This window comes from Megalops cyprinoides, chromosome 13, assembly GCF_013368585.1.
Source record: "Megalops cyprinoides isolate fMegCyp1 chromosome 13, fMegCyp1.pri, whole genome shotgun sequence".
Classification (NCBI taxonomy): Eukaryota; Metazoa; Chordata; class Actinopteri; order Elopiformes; family Megalopidae; genus Megalops; species Megalops cyprinoides.
In genome coordinates this window covers 3,092,723-3,112,500 of record NC_050595.1, presented here as the reverse complement: position 1 = coordinate 3,112,500, position 19,778 = coordinate 3,092,723, and the positions used below count along the sequence as shown (strand labels likewise).

The following is a 19,778-nucleotide window of genomic DNA, read 5'->3' as shown; positions in this document are numbered from 1 at the left end:
AGGGCAGCGGGGTGGAGCAGTGGTCAGAGTAGCGGAGCGGAGCAGTGGTCGGAGCAGTAGTCAGGGCAGCGGTGTGGAGCAGTGGTCAGAGCAGCAGAGTGGAGCAGTGGTCAGGGCAGCAGTGTGGAGCAGTGGTCAGGGCAGCAGTGTGGAGCAGTGGCCAGAGCAGCAGTGTGGAGCAATGGTCAGGGGGTTTTGGATTCCTGGGTGTAACAGGTGCGTACCTCAGGTTTCCCAGCGTCACTATGACCAGCATCACCAGGAGAACGATGAGTGTGCACAGGTAGGGGTACACCAAGAGCGTGCCTGCCAGCCGCTCAAACGTATCCAACGGCAACAGGCCAAAGGCCTCTTCACACAGGTACAGCTTGGCATCAAAATCTCTGAGGGCGAGAGGTCAGACAGAGAGAAATAAAGGGGAGAATCAGGCCACAGAGGAACCGGTGGTCAGGTGGTGAACGATGCCACAATGCTTCCTCAGACGCACGCCACTTACCTGGTCGACCCCAAGCCAAACTTCGCCTTCACGAACTTGAAAATGTGCTCGTCAGACCTGAGCTGCAGCGCGTTCTGTAAGGGAACAGATTGCGATGTCAGAGACACGGCGCGGCACAGTGCGGCGAAGTGCTTCTCGCGGGATTCAGGCAGGGGTTACTCTGTGAAGCGGGGCGCTCAGCCGCCCAGACGGGAGGCGCATTATGCATTCCTGGAAACATCTTGCGAACGGCAGGGAGAGGTAGAGGGAGGAAGTGGAGCGGGGAGCGGGGGCTTACCTTCGCTAAATAATTGATGGCGAACGTCAGGCTTAAGACCAGCAGGGAGTGTAGGAACAGCTTGCTGAGTCGCGATAGGAGGCCCCCCGTTCTCACGTTCCTCTGTGAGGATTAGAAACAAATAAAGTGAACACCTTACAGGGAACCACAGTGTTAATCTGCAAAGCCCTGGACCCATGAAGCAGACCATGTGACTCTCACACTGTTTCTTTGCTTGTGCATGTCGACATACATCTTTAGCTCCCATTTTCTGACATTTTAATCGGTTTATACAGTTTTTTCTTTACTGAAGTGATTCGGTTAAAAACTTGTGCAGGTGTCTGAGCAGTAGCCCGCCTCGCTGATCTCAGCTGTCTGGAGAGGGTCATGCTGACTGGCCTCCTGTACTCGCACTACCATTATTTTATTATTAATTACTGATTTATACAATATTCATTTTGACCGTGATAGCACCTCATGTTCTTACATGATTACATGTGTAGATTCCCATATGTTGTTTTAATTGTGATAGAACTGTAGGAGCAAGTTTGATGCAAATAAAATTTCTGTGCCTGACAGACAGTAGAAAGAAATCTAACTATTTAGCTATCTGTATTATGCATGTGGTGTCTGATAGTTTATTGTTCTTAAAGGCTCTGTTAAAGCTTGGCAGGGGATTAGAGACCCTATAACACTCCAAGGCTAGAGCAAGGGCTCTAATCACAGGCCTGTAACTCCAGCACCAATGCCCTAGACAAGACGGCAGTCTCACCTGAAAGTGTCTGACAAACAGCACCGACACGATGAAGCTGAGGGCCAGGGAGCCGAGGATCATGGGATTGCAGAACTGCACAGCCCACACCACAAGAAGGCTCACAGCCTGGACCAGGTACAGCGAGGTCACCTGGAGGGAAGGCGGGAGAAAAGGGAAGAGGGGAGGCACACCGTCACAACCTCCTTGACAAAAAACAATGCAATCAATATGCCAACTGCAAGTACTAATGGCAGGTTTCCCGCACAAACAGCTCAATTAACTGAAGCATCTATCTGAACAGATTTCACAGTCCTCTAACAGGATGGAGTAGCTGAAATAACATTTCATTACAGAGCTGAGCTGAAGCAGGGCCATCAATGGCAGCGCCCCCTAGTGGAGAGTGAACATACTTCATGTTTAACTATAGGACTACATGAGAGTAAACCCTATGGTAATTCCAGCCAGGTTAAACTGTCATATGTCTTCTGTTGACTGTGAACTGTGTGCCGCTATACCAAACTGGTGACATACCAGAGAAACCTGGTGAGCTAACAGGTGTGCTCTTACCTGTTCAGGTGAGATGAGCTCCAGACAGTCCAACCCAAAGATGATGAGAGCCTGGACAAGCAGGATGAACTGATTGAACTGCCATGTCAGGCAGAAACACAGTGTGGAGAGGAAGACCAGCCACAATGCCACTTTCTGTAGGGAGACCAGAGACAGAGGAGAGATCAGCTAAAACACCACCATCAGAGGGGACATCTGAGACAGTCAGGAGAGACCAGCCACAAGACTACCTACTGTAGGGAGACCAGAGATTTCAAGGAGAGACCAGCCACACAACCACTTTATGCACACATTTGGAGAGAAACAGGGACTGTTAGGTAAGCATTCTTCTATACAAGAAAGAGTTGTATTGCCTCGTTGAGGCAATACATAAATGATATAACATAAATGATATAATACAACATTCCAAAAAATAACTTTTTGGGAACTGACCCAATACCCAGCTGAGGTGCCAATGGTTACAGGTGCACGGTTAACAGGCGGAGCTGACTACATCCACCGAGGCACAAGAGATCCACTGAGAACAAAAAACTTCACAACTCCTTTAGAGCCCGGAAAGAAGATGCATTTGAAAAATACTCATTAAATATACAAGCAAAGGAATACAATATACGCCTACATCATTATCTGTGTAGCTATTGCAGCTTTTGGCAGGTCTTGGGGTGCAAGGGCCCATCCAACAGGCGCATAACGAGCTTAGCATCTTGTTACATTGCCTTCGCAGTGGTGTTTTATCCAGCTAATGACGAGACGGGGGATTTTTTCTCAATGACTGCTGTGCAGAGTCATTACAAAGCAGGCCGTTTAGCTGAGCATCAGTGTCCGGACTCGGGAGACGTGCTCGTGTGTGGAAGCAATTTCCCCATCTCTTAATGCGAGAACAATAATGGCAGCAAGATGTGCTTTCTCCTCTGTGACCCCACCCCTTCTAACATCGACCACACACACACAGATACACACACACACACACACACACACACACACAGACACCTACACAGAGCACACACACAGACACACACACACTTGGACTGACTTAGCCATACACCCACAAACACACACGTGAAACCGTAGAGTGACTGGGAGTGGAACCACAGAATCCAGAGGGCAACTGCTTACCTGCTGAAGAGGTTTTAGGTGAGGCCTCAGGTAGCAGGTGATGGCAGCCACTTGGAGAGCAAAGAAGGGCAAAGACCAGTTCTCCCTCAGAGAGATTGTGAACTCCACACGCGTGGTGTCTACTCTGCACACAATCAGAGAGGTGGTGAACGCCACAGCTAATCAGAGAGGTGGTGAACGCCACAGCCAATCAGAGAGGCGGTGAACGCCACAGCCAATCAGAGAGGCGGTGAACGCCACAGCCAATCAGAGAGGCGGTGAACGCCACAGCCAATCAGAGAGGCGGTGAACGCCACAGCCAATCAGAGAGGCGGTGAACGCCACAGCCAATCAGAGAGGCGGTGAACACCACAGCCAATCAGAGAGGTGGTGAACGCCACAGACATGGCAAACTACATTTGTTTGTACATGAGAAAAGTACACTGGGATGCTAAGGACATCTGACATGACTGCTTGCAGAGTGTTTGACTGTATCTGTTCTGCATCCTGTGTGTGTGTGTGTGTGTGTGTGTGTGTGTGTTAGCATGTGTGGTTTGTCTGTTTTAATGGTCAGCCACCTAATTATCTGTTGGGCAGGTTATTTACAGGTAGGATTTACCAACTGCAGATGTGACAGGTGAGTGTTACAGGTGATTTACCTGTTGAGGATGGGCCAGGTTGAATGTTACAGGTGATCTGTTAGTGGATGATGTATCAGGTGAAATTTACCTACTGAGGTGAGTTTTACAGGTAACATCTACCAGTCAGTGATGCTGAAACATAACACACCTTCCCTGCTGAATTTCTTTGCCAGGTCTCACTAGAAAAAGAGGCTCCTAACCTCAGGAGACGTCCTGCTTAAACAAAGGTTAATCTAAAGCAACATTTACCTGTTGATGATGTACCAGGTGGCAGTTAGAGTCCCTGCCAGCCAGGAGCCGCTGAGCAGCCAGCTGGTGATGTAGAGGGCGATGACGTAGACAGCTTGGAGGGCAAACACCGTGTAAATGTAGAAGTACACAGGCTCCAGGTAATTCTGAAACATGCAGGAAACACCCTGGCTGGTCTCGGCACACCTCAGCACAGATATCCGCTCCTTATACTAACCAGATCAAGCATGTTTTTTGTCTGCCCCCGTGCTACTGCAGGATGAGGTTTGGGGTTTTTTCCCACTGTGTGGAACACCTGTGATGCTCGGTGGTCACCTGTATGGGCAGGAGTCTGTAGAGGATGCTCAGGAGGACCTCCTGGTAGATGTTCATCCGCTGCAGGAGATTGATGGTCCGTCTGGACTCGGTGGCGTTGTCATTAATGAGCTCGAAAAGGCCTGATGGAAAACACAAAAGCCGATTATACACTCGTCATCCCATGTCACGCCCGTGCCCCTGTGACCGCTGGCCTGCTGTAATAATGAGGAAGCACACAATCCCTTTTACAGTCTGCAGAGAAGCAGCCGAGACCGCCTCCACTTCAGGGGACTCCCGCGAGAGCCGTGCTCCTGGGGGTCTGATGGCGTCTGTTCATCCCCAATTTCATGGCACAAGTCGGTTCAACTCACAAACACACCTGCTGGACCAGCCCGCGGCGTGGCCAGAGAGTAACTTCAGTCGGAGTGTGGCTGCCCTACTGCAAATCAAACAGGACTGACAAGAGTCTGAAGGGAGAACTGGGATTCTCCCCCCGTGCTGATAATGTCAGGGTAACTGTTATTTTGTGCTTGACTTGAAGCCAAGGTGGGCTGTAGTGCTTTTCCCATGCCAACGCAAACAGACCCTGCAGAAGTCCTCAGAATGGCACTGACCACATCACGGCAGGGCAATTTTCCTCCCCAAACCGTTCCTACGGCAACATAACAAGTCATTCTTACAATAGCTTTCCTGTTGCGTAAGCGACGGAGATGATCAGAGAATCAGACTGGGTCACGGCACAGCGGCCCGTTCACGCTATTTCGAGAGCTCACTTCTCGGAATGTTCCGCCGCTCAAAGAGAACAGCCCATAGGCCCACTTAATCACCGCAGCGCACAGAACGGGCAAAACTGCCCGAGTTTAACCCGGCTACAGCCAGAAGGAGCACTGATTCCTATAAAAGAGTTAGGGTTCTCAGAAGACCGCTTTCCTTTCCAGATGCTGAGCTGCATGCTCAAGAGCCACAGTGCCTGAGTAACGTGTAAGGGGGGCGGGGGGCCTGCATGCATTTGAGTCGCAGCGTCTGCGTAGCCCCCTGTCCTGCATGCATGTACCCCAGTAGCATTTGTGTAGTGTTTGAGGGGTGATGGCCGTACCTTGCTGGATGGACGGGGCCTGCAGCATCTGCTTGTAGTAGGAGTAGTAGAGGCCGCACTCCGTCCGGAAAGAGATCTCACGCTCCACTTCCTGCACAAAGAGGTGAAGAAAACAAACTGTAAAATCCATCACACGTACGATAAACATTCAACAGAGACATGCGCCTTTGTGTTTCAGTATGCTGTACATTACCCAGCTTCTTGTGCACATAAGAAAGGTAAACCCACAAACGAACTGCAGTGGACTGGGAAAAAAAGGGCAGGAAAAAACACCTCAACATTGCTCTAGTGCTAAATATGCAGCACCGTCCAAAAAAGGGTTAAAATGGCCATGTATCTACTGTCCGGTATGTGCTGAATACCGAACTATTATAATCTGCATATTCTCTACATTCCTCACACTGCAAGAGACCATAATTTTACAGCACATGTGGAAACTTCCACCAAAGGAGCAGGGCTCGTAAACCCAAGGGGTACCAGTTCAATCCCAATGAGAGGGATTGCTACAGGACCCTTGGGTAACATGCTTGCCCTTGTTATGAGAACACTTGCTAGGCAAAACATGTAATGCTGTCAAATGGATTACAGAGCCAGTGCTGCATTTAGCATTTCCATGACACTGAACATCTGCAACACGGGGAATGACGGGGTTAAACAAATCGCAGCAAATCCCATCTGGGGACAGTCTATAAATCCAGCCATTCCCATCAGCCGGTCACAGACGATGATGTCACTGCAGAGCCGCCTACCTCCAGACTGGAGAACCACAGCAGGTTCTCGTGTATTGCATTGACACACCAGGAGTGGGAGAATCCCATTAAGACAGCCAATGCCAGCCCCGCTGCCGCGACAACAGCCTGTCCGCACCGAGCCGGATTCGGCAGGCTGTAGTTCCGGCCGCCTGGCCCCTCGCCGTTCCTTTCGCTCGCCGAACTTTCCGAAAAGGACTCGCTCTCTGAGATGAACCCCCGCTGGCCGTCAGTCTCGCCTTTCCTTCTCTTTCGCATATCCATGGTGTTAAGACACGAGCCTCCGCCTCTCACATCTTCTACGGTGCTCCCCTGACAGGACGAGGCCAAAGGACCCAGAGTAAATCCCTGCAGGGTTTCGTCTGTGAATCAGGAAATGTAGGAATTCCAATCTCCCTCCTCCAGAAATCCAGAGTTTATACGCAAATCCAAGTCAATTGTTTACTCGATTTACAGGACTGCATTCCGACAGCTGCTCTACTTCCAGCAGAGAGATATGAATGATAACGACAGTAGTTTTTACAAAGATGTAAAATACGACCGGGAATAAAGGAAAGTGATCCAAACGCAACACGCGTCAGATAGACCTGCCCGTCCGGAGATTGGAGCCGACTGCGAGAGTTGTGGAGAGAGAAGGCGGATAAAACCCCTTCGATTCTGACCTCTCAGCACGATCATAAAAAACTGCTTGGAACAAGATTCGGAAAATGTTCGGATCACTTTTTTTGGGTCGCTGATATTTTTAAAAGGAGATCTGCTACGGGGCTGTAATAAACCCAGAAGGTGCTATAACCATCCCCGTGGTAACTCCACGGGGGAATGTACAGACAGACCTCAGGAACAGCTGTGAGCTCTCCAACAATAGCTTCCCAATGGAGCAGGACAAGCAGCTGAGAGACATAAATCTGCATGGACAACACTGTCAGCTCCTTAACAAAAGCGCAGCTTCGACTGAAACGAGGTCTGCACTCCCAGGCTTGCCGCTCTCTCCTCCCCACTGATTAAAGCACGATGCTGACTCTGACTTTCCAATAAAATGCATTCTTTTTTTTTCCCCCCACCAAGAATGAGGGCGCTTTTTTTCACCAGACCGAAAAAAAAAATCTTTCTCACAAATGGCGATTTGGTTGTGGAGGCAAGTCCACCAGAAAACAAAAGAAACATGTGGAGTGGAAAAGGATGTAGTCATCTCTCTTCCCCCAAAGCTGAACTGTTTAGCTGCTTAGGGAACTTTCCACAAAGAGCAGAACCAACAACAGCATGAATCACATTAGAAATAGGACTGGTTGTAATAAAAAAAAAAAAAACTGTTTTCTGCATAACAGACTTTTTTTGCCAACAAGTGCTATAGGCTACGGCCATTTCTTTCTAAAGTCAGACCTGACCAGAAACAAGAATGAGACGGAATCACATTTGCAGATGCAGACAGGGGCCTGACGAGTCCCCGCAGATCATAGCTGAGCTGTCAGCCGGCAGTCGTGACAGCTTCAAAACACTGCGTTCTGAGAACTCGCACTTCGACAGAACACGGACTCTGGGCCAAACCTGTAAAGTGACCGGGATTTATAATGAATGAGAACATCTGTCAGTTTCATAAGGGCCGAACAGAGAACAAGCAGCACCAAAAAAAGAGACAACTAAAGAGAAAGCACCGCTGAGAACTGAGGCTGGAAGGGTTTCTGGTCAGAACCGACAGCAGGCACCTGCACAGGGTATTTTCAAACTGGGTTGATGCTGCTGAAATTACCTGTTCAGTTATTGTTTGCTCAGGAGGTTATCGCCTGGATCAAAAATTGCTGACCTTCAATACCATGGTTTCTGTGTAAGCAATCACATGCACTAACACTGAGGGACATCCTGGAAACCCGCACTGACATGAACTTATGAAAAATGACTGTCTTGAACCAAATAAATCCTCAAAAGAGCATGAGTTGTGACATTCTGTGTGAGCTTTCTTTCTGAAAATGTTATTTGTGATAATGGAAAAGTTTTTTTTTCACCCCAGAACAGCCCTTATTATGTCAATTGAAGCAGACTGAGGTACAGTTTCATTTCATTCATGAGCCAGACCACAGAAAAAGCAGAAGAAATAAGGTTTCAAATTGAACATGACATAATATTTCTGGCTCTGTTGAATCTCCTGCTGTAACTCTGGGAGGTTCAGTACACTGGCTCACAGAAAGAAAAAACTGGCCATCTATTAAAAACTTGTGGGCTTTAAAAGAAAGGGGAAAAAAAACTTAAACAGCATCTGGAAAGTAACTCCTGCCATTCAAGCATGGAGTGTTTATGACATTTCATGAAAGCGGTCCAACAAGGATGAACGGTGATCTAACGATAACTGATGAATGAGAAACTCCTGAGCTTCCATAACACATAATCAACGTCGTTATAACTGGAGCGTATCAAATCAAAGCCAGCCATCAATGTCTCCCCTGGCCCACATCCACACGGCGGCTCCTCCTTGGCAAACATGGCTGATAGAAAATGACTTCAAAGGAAAAGGAAAACCATTACACAGCAGGGACATGGACATCACTCGCAGCACTGCAGAGGTCAGACAGACTCCCGAGAGATGGATTTTTGGCTCCGGGCAAGAGTTGGATTCTTCATTAGCGCTGAACGCTGCATATCTTCAGACAGGTGGTGCAGCGCTGCGCACCAATCTGTCTCGGAGTCTGCAAAGTCTTCTCAGGAAACAAAAAAAGAAAAAAGCAGTTTGGAGCTGCTAAGGCATCAGCCAAAGTTACGGTCGCTATGGTCCCTGGTCTTTCCTTTGCTTCCTGCATAAATACTTCATCTTTTCTCTGCTTTTTGAGTCAGCAACTCCTAAAAAAGGTGACAGGCCATAAACTGGAACCAATGCTAGTCTTCTTTGCATGTGGTAGTGCAATCACCAGCTTCCACATATGTGCAGCAATACTCAAGTATTTAGGAAATATTTTGTGAGTAGAGGAAGAAAAATGTGATTTTATATGAGTTCCACGTACTATTACACAAGTTTACAAAAGCATCAAGGTACACCATCTGGTGGAGACAATGAGAACACAGTGGACTATCATGGGGTTGGCCAGTTTAGAATCAAAGGCCTTAGAGCACTGACTCCTCTAGGGGCAGGACATACGATGTGGGTGAGGGCAGGGTAGATGTTATGGTTAGGGAAGGGGTATATTGGGTTGGGTGGGAGCAGGAGGTATGGAGTTTGAGGCAAAGCAAACAGGGTGGAGGTGGAGCTTGGGGTTGGGAAGGGGGGGGGGGGGGGGTATAAACAAAACTCAAGAACTCCAGGAACTCACCTTGATGTTGGAGAACCACAGGTCGTTTTCATGCAAGGTGGCCACATAGATGCAGGCCAGCAGTCCCAGGGACACTCCCACGAGACCTCCAACGATTCCCCAGACCACTGTCACCCACGTCCACCCACCTGTGGAGAACGTGCGATTTCACTCATACCGCTAAAAATGTCACGAGAGAAACATGCGGCTTACTTCTTTACAAACGTGCCAGAACATCAGGCATACTTTTAGACCCAAAGATCTCACTGTCATGACTACTGAGCTGTGGGAGCACTGTCTGCACATGGTCTGCGCATTCCCTTTGAAGACTTGTTTCTTACAGTTAGGAAGCACGTGTGTCCCTTAACAGAAATACAAGCTGCTGATTCCTCTGCCAAACACCGACCGCAGCCCAGGTTTTAACAAGTGCGGTCCGTGTGGTGTGGGACCTGAGACACGGCGTTCAGCCAACGGTAGATGACACCACCGCTCTCCTTGCCAAAAAGACGCAAGGCCTCTCATCACAGGAAACCGTCTGAAAGCCTCATTGCCCGACTCCAGGGGGATGATGTCACGATGGGGTGAAAGGTACGCTTTACCAATGAGAGAGTAGCATTGTTCAGCCCAAACTCTCACCTGTGGGGGTCTTTTGGGTGAAGTCGTCTGGAGGGTCGGGCCTCTGGTTCTCCTGGCTGCCGTCTTTCCCCTTACTCGCCTTCCTCTGTCTCAGGGCTGTCATGATGGTGCTGGGCCAATCCTCAGCAGCTACAGACAGATTACATTACGTTACATTACTGTCATTTAGCAGACGGTCTTATCCAGAGCGACTTACATAGGATACAATTTTATGCATTTATTCAGCTGGTTTCTTACTGAGGTTATTGTGGTTTAAGCACTTTACCGAAGCGTACAACAGCAGCACAACGGTGGAGAATCGAACCGGAGAGTTTACAGTTACAAGCCCTGCTACTTACCACTACTCCACACTGCTGCCCCTCACACCACATTGCTGAGATATCACACATATGCGTGCACGCACACACACACACAAAGATACACTCCACACAAATACATACACTTGCATACATGCACACATGCGTACACACAATCTCTCACAAATGCACACGCAGACATGCACACACACACACGCCCACTTATGCATCAGCCCAATACATACACACCTGGATATGTGAGCACACACACACACACACACACACACACACACACACACACACATACATACGTACACAAAGATACACTCCACACAAATACATACACTTGCACACATGCGTACACACACTCTCTCACAAATGCACACGCAGACATGCACACACACACACGCCCACTTATGCATCAGCCCAATACATACACACATGGATATGCGAGCACACACACACAGCATCACTGCACATACCCAACCTCTCCCACACTGACCACTACAGCAGTGACCAACAAACCCTTCAACAATTCCATCCACATGTGTTTTCCCACAAGGTAGCAGGTAACTTTAAACATCACACTGTTACTGCGCCCTTGCGCCTACGTGACTCCTAGAGTGTTACAATAACCACTTACTTTATAAATTAAATTCACATAGTATCGTAAACTGTAAAATAGACGTTATAAGATGTAAGCTGTGTCTGTTACCCCAGACAGGTCTACTGAGCAAAAAACGTAACGGATACTTTACCTCTTCCTTACACATAAGCGTTATAGTCTACATAAAATGAGGGAAATACATTGTAGCACAAGATGCATGAATTCCCTCACAGTCCATGTAACGGACAGTAGTTTTCAGTGAATTCTGTACAGCCCTACTGCTCGACAGAATAAAACATCAGAAAACGTATAAACCCAAAACTGTCTGATTTTTATCAATGAATAATTCACATCTGTTGGCTGTATCGGTTTCGTGGTTAGCAACAAGACGGATGCTGTCCGAGTAAGTCCCCATGGCGCGACAACAGTTAAAGCTTAATCAATGGGTGTTGTTGGTTATATCAAGGCAGTTAAACTATTATTAAACTATTTCACTATTTCTCTGCACTATCGATCAGCTACATTTAATTGCACTGCCACAAACGCAGAGGTAAATGTACGGCTCCCCATTCGAGGCGGACACAATGATTAATTCTAAAATGTCTCTCTGGACTTCAGCAAGTGACGGTCCATCTCGTAGTTGTCGTTTCCTAACTACATCTCTGCAGAAAAGGCGATTTATTACACTATTTTATTTCAGTCCCGGGGAGGACTTTTACCAGACGAAGGAAAAAACGAAACAAACGTAACACACATAACCACGATAAAAACGGACTGAAACTACAACGCCGCTTTTCCCCATTCATTCGGAGGCCTGAAGTTGCAGCGGTGTTTCCTGCAAAACGCCGCTGCTAGCGTGTCAGGAAATCTCAGATCGCATCACTCGCTAATCTCGGTCGCTTCGAAATCAGCGGTCACTTCAGGCTACACGGGAGTTCGGGTCCGTTCAACGCTGCATGCCTAATAATAACTCGAAAAATAACGTCTGAATCACCGGTGTCCGTTCATTCAACTCTCACCCTCTCTGATCGGACGCGCAGCTCCTTATCGGGTGCCTGGCAGTCCCTCTTTTTCCCTTCTATCGACTCTCGATATGTGCACAATGAATTCTGTCTTAAATGAATAGATGTTCATACGCCGACTCCTCTCTTGGTCTGAGGATAAAACAACGAAAATTGCTGTCGCTATTCATAAATATATACAGCTACATGGCTATTTGCTTTATAATGAATGCGATTTCTGCAGTCACGCAAAGCTCTCCATAGTAGCGAGCCATGCGTTGCTTCCACACCGCTGCGCCGCTTTACTCAGAGGATACCCAGCCAGCTAACTACTATGGGTCAATGGCCGGGATCTCAGCATTTAGTTAACGGTGTTTTCCCTGGAGAATATGGTGCCAACGGGGTGAAACACTGTTAGCACAGCCTTGCAAGTAGCAAATTTTGTCATAGGCACAGACGGGAAGATCTGATTTATTCCCACTCTGTTCACCTGGCACACGGGGCACCTGCACGCAACAGATATCCCTGTTTTGGCACTGAGGTTTTTTCTTTTTTTTTTTTTTTTAAGGACAACCAGAGCGCTACCCATCAGAGCGAATAAACCCAACCAAACCCTAAAACCCGTGCTAAAAGTGATGAAGTAGGTAGGGGTGGACAAGACCCAACAGACAGACGTTTTTCCACAACGTGTAAACACAATTTTGGTAAACATTTTATAATCCCGACAGTACTGTTTCCATTTATAACATTAGTTCAAGGAATGGTTTTCTCTTATAGCTTAATATCAGTGTGTAATTTATTTAGCTAATAATTAGCAAGTACTTTTTCTGCCTTGCCAACGGTTGCCATGGCAGAAAGACCAACGTTTACAAGACCCCAGTGGCAATTAAAGAGACGTCACCTTTATTTTTAATAACAGAACAATTCTAACAAAGTCTGTGAGTAATTCTGACTAAAAAGTAGCACCTTAAAGTAGAGCAGCAGAGGTACTTAAAAAAAAAACGTCAAGAAATTCACAAGGCGTATAGGTGTAGACCGGATGTGAAGCTGGCCTGAGGTGATACTAGCGCTACAATGCCGAGAAATATTGTAAGATTTTACTGTTTAATAGACCTAGTATAGTTCTTTGCTGTACTGGACATATACAAACAAAAATATTCATATATTCATATAATGTCAGTAATTGGTAATGATTAGGGCCTACTGATTGTTGACTAGATTTGAGCACAGAATACTAACAACAACATTTTTCCTACGCTAAAGTTAAAAATTAAGTCAGGACCACTTGGTTAACCGAAGGAGAACTGACTCTGTGGGTGGCACCTTTTTAATTACAGCAGCCTACGCCTAGTTTCAGACCCAGCTTCGTAACAGTGATGAACACTGAGGGCGGTTGAACTGTGGTTAATGACACCAACCGCAGCAGCCAAAGACAGAAATAAGCTCACCCAGAAGCACAGACACATCCGTCAAAACGAAAAAAAAAAAAAAAACAACTCTGCCAAAACAGAGGAAGGTGATATCACTTGATGCCATTTGCAAATGAACCTAAACCATATTTCACTGTAGGGTAGAATGAATAGTAGGCTGCAACACTACTAGGACCTTTAACTTTTTTAGTCGCATTAACATTACATCAAGTACACTGTTTGTACAAGTATTCTTATCTAAATTTATTTCTAATTATTTTGCAGCCTCATCCATTATTTCAGTTTGAATTTCAGGAATTGGTTATTCTCTTCATATCCTGAGTCTGCATTGTCGTGCTCAGTTTGGACGACTTGCAGTCCTTCATTTCAGGTTTTGAGAGGGACGCACATGCCCTTCATATTGCTTTCGGCTGCATGTTATTTTGGCTGCGTGAAAACGCAGACGTTCACACACACACAGGCTTTTTGACATAGGATATGCCTGAAGAAACATTTGAATCAGTGAAAATAGAAACACGCATGTGTGCGTGCGCGCACACACACACACACACACGCGCACACTTTAACTGAGATCTGCCTCCAAGCACCAGATATCTGCATGCTGGAAATAGTTTGGCTGTGTTCCTTTCAGCCCCCTCCTTCCCTTTGTGAATAAAGATGACAGAGTTCTGTTCTGAGGGAAGCTGCATCTTGTGTTTGTTTGGAACAGCACAGACCTTTATTAAAGGCAAGACTGATTACCTTGCTTTCACATTCTTGCACAGACACACACACACACACACACACAGAACGGGCTGCTCAGTTTTGTCTGGTACGCTCTGATCTGAACAGCAGGGAATGAGGACATTATGCAGGATTTTTTTAATCGCTCTCATTTATGCACTGGCCTCGCGTTTCCTGTGTCTCAGGGTTGTGTAGTCTGCATTGTTCAGTAATTCTTCATTTTGTACAGCATTCTGCATTTGAATTCTGACTGAGTCCAGAGTCCTAATCCCCATTTTAAACAGCAATCTCCTCTGAGCAAATTGAGAGGATGAAACCCTTCAGAGAAGGGCTGTAGAATGCTGGTGGTGAAGGGCCTGGTTTCATCAGGTTTGGTAGCTTTCTTAAGGCCATGAAGTCTCAGAACTGGGTAAAGAAGCTAAATTGGTTCTATCAAGACAATGACTGGCTATAACAAGGGGTTACGTACCAGGATGGAGCAACGGTGTGCCAACACTGTGGCCCTACAGGACTGGGCTAAGTAACCCTACAGACACCGTAGACCTGCAGAACTCAGGCTGAGTGATCCTGCAGACACTAACCCTGCAGGTAAGGCTGAGTGACCTCTGCATTAGGGGTTGCTGTGCTCCTCCAGGGTCTAACCTGCCCCTGCAGACCACATGGGCAGACGGGCACACATTAACCCTGGCAGATTGAACCTGGCTGACCTGTTTAACTTGTAGATTATTGGATAGTTCCTGATTCTTGCTCTCAAGAGGTTGAAACTACAAAGGGACACAGGTGTAGATGCTGCTGGTTTCAAAAGCCAGAGATGCCAATGCATACATATTTTATGTCCCCTTGGGTAAAAAATTTAACTTCAAGACATTTAAATCTTGCTTTTTTTAAAATCAGGAGCCAGTTATCTGGCACAAAGCAACTATTCCAAACATCACTTAATTCCCAAGAATATACCACTTTCACTGACAGCAGGGGGACCTATCCATAATTTATCTAAACCTCAATTTTAAGGCCTACTTTTCATGTAAATGACTGAAGTACCATGGAATTGTTTGTTTTTCAAAAAACATACATGCTGTAATTGTGCATATGCTTAGGGCTCCATTGTGTTACCCCCACTGTGTTTTCCACAAGGTACTGGCCAGCAAAGGGACTGGAGGGAAATCTCTTGGCATCTAGATCAAAAAATGCTGAGTATTGACATGAAAGGGGTTGAAGATTATCAAAGAGATTTGAGATGATAAATTGGCAGGCGGCTGATGGGATTATGGGGGATTGGGGGGGCTGAATGAATGTTTAATGCTTTTTTTCTCTCTTTGGAGGAACTTGTTTGTTTTGATTTTTTTTCTCACGATACCTACCAAACATGCAGTATGCCCAGGACCTCACAGGTACAGTATCCAGGGAAAATCATCTGTCTCTCACATGGAAAGGAGAAAAGATCATCATAACTATGGGAACTCAGACTCAGATGCTGGTATTTGCTGTAGCTAATTTACACAACTTTTTATGATGACTTTTTCCTTTATTTATGTAATCTTTATTTTACCTGGTCAGGTCAAGTGAGAACCAGTTCTCTTTTATGACAGCTGTCTGAGGGAAAGAATTGCCTAGATGGACAAGCTGAAAGAAACTGATTGAGATTTTAGCGAGGACACCATGGAAGCCCCTATTCAGCGATAATTTACTGGATCTTTAAAGACTTTGACTCAGGACCTCAGTTTAACGTCTTGGTGTTAAACACCACCTTTAACAAGATGGTATTTCCAACATCGGAGGATGCCTGTCACTCTCTCACTGGTTCCTGTCAGGTCCAGAGAAAAGAACGAGATTTTAGCTTTAAGGCCCTGTCCCTCTAAAGGGTTTCAGCATAGCCCTGACACAGAAATGATAACACATCTCCCACTCAGTGAGTGTTTTTTCTGCCTTTTCCCCCCTATTTTCATTGCAATTCAAAGAGAGCTTTGGTACTTTGAATCCTGTGGTGGGACTATGACAGGTTTTCACTGGATTGCAATAAGCATGACACATAATCACATTTTTTTGCAGTGTGTACTGTACTGTTCTCAAATAAAGATGCAAAAATATGAAGTTTTTTTTTTTAACAGGTCTTTATTACCAAAATACATTATCAAAGTTCTGTGATGACAGCAAAAATAATGATATTTTCCCTGTAGGAAGCTACCCAAAATGTCCTGCTTTGCAGTTTGTTCTACACCTTGACGTACAGTGCCGTGAAAAAGTATTTGCCCCATTCCTGATTTCTCCCGTTTTTGCATATTTGTCACACTTAACTGTGTTAGATCTTCAAACAAAATTTAATGTAAGACAAAGACAACCAGAGTAAACACAAAATACATTTTTTTTAAATCAGTATATTATTTATTGAAGGAAAAAAAGTTATCCAACACCAACTTGCCCCGTGTGAAAAAGTAAGTGCCCCCTAGTTACTCAATCAACCAATTAACCAAGTCTAATTGACAGCTGGGTTTAATTAGACTAGACACGCCCAGGCTTGAATACTGCAAGCCCTGTTGAATCTAAACATCACATAAATAGAACCTTTCCAGCAATGTGAAGTAGGCTAAAAAGGTCTCAACAAGCAGCACACTGTGCCGTAATCAAAAGAAATTCCAGAAGTGATGAGAAAGTAAGTTATTGAAATATATCAGTCTGGAAAGGGTTACAAAGCCATTTCTGAGGCTCTGGGACTGCAGTGAACCACAGTGAGAGCCATTATCTTCAAATGGAGAAAACTTGGAACAGTGGTGACTCTTCCCAGGAGGGCCCAGCCAAGCAAAATTCCTCCAAGAGCACATCGAAAACTCATCCGGGAAGTCACAAAAGAACTCAGACGAACATCTAAGGAACTGCAGGCCTCGCTCACCTCAGATAAGGTCAGTGTTCATGACTCCACCATTAGAAAGAGACTGGGCAAAAATGGTATCCATGGAAGAACTGCAAAACGAAAACCACTGCTAACCAAGAGGAACATAAAGGCTCATCTCACATTTTCCAAAAAAAACACCCTGATAACCCCAAAGCCTTTTGGGATAATGTTCTGTGGACTGATGAGTCGGGCAGCTCATGCTCGAAAACCCTCTAATGTGGCTGAAATAAAACAATTCTGCAAAGAGTGGGTCAAAATTCCTCCACAGCAATATGAAAGATTGATTTCCAGTTATCGGAAGTGACTGGTTTTAGTTGTTGCTGCTAAAGGTGGCACAACCAGTTAAGTTTGGGGGAGGGGGGGGGGGGGCAATTACTTGTTCACATGGGTGGTACAGTGTTGGATAACCTTTTTCCTTCAATAAATAAGATGATCATTTAAAAACTAGTTTGTGTTTACTCTGGTTGTCTTTGTCTTACATTAAAGTTTGAAGATCTGACACAATTAAGTGTGACAAATATGCAAAAATAAAAGAAATCAGGAAGGGGGCAAATACTTTTTCACGGCACAGTACTTAAAGCATGGCTGACTTTGTTGGACAAAAACGACCTTGGCTGGAAAATTGAAAGATTTTGTACACAAAACGGAAAAGAAAATAAACTGGCAATTGAGGCCAATGACAGAACAGGAGAACTGAATAGCTCAAACATTCCTCACTTCAATCTAATCACCAAGCATTCGTCCTCAACTTGAACGCAAGACATTCAAGTTTTTCTTCACCCGTGCCAGACACGGGGGGGGAGTAAAAAACTTGCTTAAATTTATTACGAACAGAATGCATTGTGCTTAGGTTGAATAGAGACCCTGATCTTCAGGCAATGACGAGGTTAACTGCAAAAGAATACAAAATGGAGACAGCGGAGCACAAACAGATACGCAGTCTCCCTCTGCCCTTCTGGCAGTAAGGCATGCTGCTTTTCTGTGTGGAAAAACAGAAACCATTCCTCAACTATCACACATTACAGTCAAAACTCCCCCCTCAACACTTTGACTAGAAAAGCACCTCCTTTTTGGTTGAATTATCTTAAATATCCTATTTATTCTTACAAGAAATACAGACGTTTAAAAATATATATGTATAGATCTTTTAAAAATAAACATTTCCAAACTAAATATTAATAAAAACTAAATATGTATAGGCAACCCTGCACACATCCATACAGTACCATATGTTGGCATACAGTTCAGGACAGATAGCATTTCCACTTGGAGCGCATTTTAAAGTGTCACTGACCTAAGACTTCTCACCACCACGGTGAACCCATGTGGCAGGATTGCTTTCTATTTATTGAAAAAGCATCTGCAGCAATGTCATATCTCAATAAATCATTTTCTAAAACTGCTGATCATGGGGGTCAGACACGGAAAGCAAACAAGTGAAGGAACTTGGCTTGTTAGTTTGGTATATTGCACTGCATCAAGCATCAGTGTCAGTTTTAACTCTTTAAATCCCATCTCTGCTGGATATTGAAAAATAACAAACCCAGGGATGCAACACCAGTGTTATTATTATATTTTTAGAATGAAATGTCATTCTACCGGCCTCAATGAGGAGCCGTCCAAAGAAAAACCCCAGGAAACAGAAACACGTGTAGCACGTATTGCTTCAAGCACAGAACTGTCTTCCTATGTAAATCAAAATGAATTTCAAATTTCAAGTTTCAATTAAATTGGACATATCTGTCACATGACAACAGTGAGTTTCAGTAATGCGGTCATGGGAGAAAAACTGACTGTTCCTATTACTGTTTGGATGTCACAGTAAGGTACAGGAGAATCACATTAGGACAGGAGTTACACTCTTCACTCTAGCCCAAACTCAGCAGAGCACAGAAACACCAACACAACACCTTTCCCACAACTCCACCAAAACCTGCAATTCAACTGTGTTCAATGTCACACAGCTCACATGGATACAGACCTAACAGCTCCGGAGCCCAGTTTGAAGCCAGTTAAGACAACAGCCCGGAAATACCCAACCCTAGTCCTGGACTGCCAATGTCCCAGGTCTTTGTTTAATCAAAGCTCTAATTTTCTCAATAATTACACTTTAATTAGCCTAAATGAATAATATGAATGTGGCTGCATGCGTTCGGTGACAATTTAGCATGCGGTCATTATTTAATGACTGAGGCAACTGTAGGATGGACAGCACAAACGGAAAAAAGAAACGGACCTCTGGTACTCCAGAACCAGGGCTACCAAGCCCTGCTCTGACCCAAGCGCCTCCGTCTGCAGCGCCTAATTGGATGGGAGCTTCAAGCCATCTATCAGCTGGCTGGCAGGGAATTGTGGGTCAGATCTACAATGCCAGCAACAGACCATGTGACCTGCAGAACATTCCACACATAGTTACATATTACATTAAAAGCAAACCAAATCAATGCGATTGAACTCACCACAGCCAGCCGAGACGACAAAGAACATCAACAAGCCGAATTTTAATACAGCCTTTCCCAGAGCTGGTATTGAGGACTGTGTGTTCTGATTTTAACTCCTATCTTAGCCTGTAATTAACTAGATCTGATTGAGCCATTAACTGAACACTGACCTCTCTTTGACATCTCCAGATTTAAACCGTTGTCTATTCTCTGTGGAAGGTGAAAGGATTTTGCCACTGGAAGTGAGTTTGTGTGTAGAAGTAAAGCTGATTTTTCAAA

The 19,778-nt window shown here is 45.4% G+C and overlaps 1 protein-coding gene across 1 annotated transcript in view; it reads right to left on the bottom strand.

Annotated features, from left to right (window-relative positions):
* The window catches only part of dpy19l3 (dpy-19 like C-mannosyltransferase 3), a 26,460-nt gene extending 14,092 nt beyond the window's left edge, over positions 1–12,368 (bottom strand). Inside the window, exons 1-12 of the mRNA XM_036544531.1 lie at positions 12,034–12,368; positions 10,112–10,240; positions 9,497–9,624; positions 5,452–5,542; positions 4,374–4,495; positions 4,059–4,204; positions 3,190–3,313; positions 2,074–2,208; positions 1,525–1,656; positions 774–875; positions 497–570; positions 225–383 (exon numbers count right to left, since the gene is read on the bottom strand). Coding sequence (XP_036400424.1) covers positions 225–383; positions 497–570; positions 774–875; positions 1,525–1,656; positions 2,074–2,208; positions 3,190–3,313; positions 4,059–4,204; positions 4,374–4,495; positions 5,452–5,542; positions 9,497–9,624; positions 10,112–10,214 — 1,316 coding nt within the window. The 5' untranslated portion in view covers positions 10,215–10,240; positions 12,034–12,368. The remainder of the gene's footprint in view (positions 1–224; positions 384–496; positions 571–773; positions 876–1,524; positions 1,657–2,073; positions 2,209–3,189; positions 3,314–4,058; positions 4,205–4,373; positions 4,496–5,451; positions 5,543–9,496; positions 9,625–10,111; positions 10,241–12,033) is intronic.
* Positions 12,369–19,778: the final 7,410 nt, after the last annotated feature.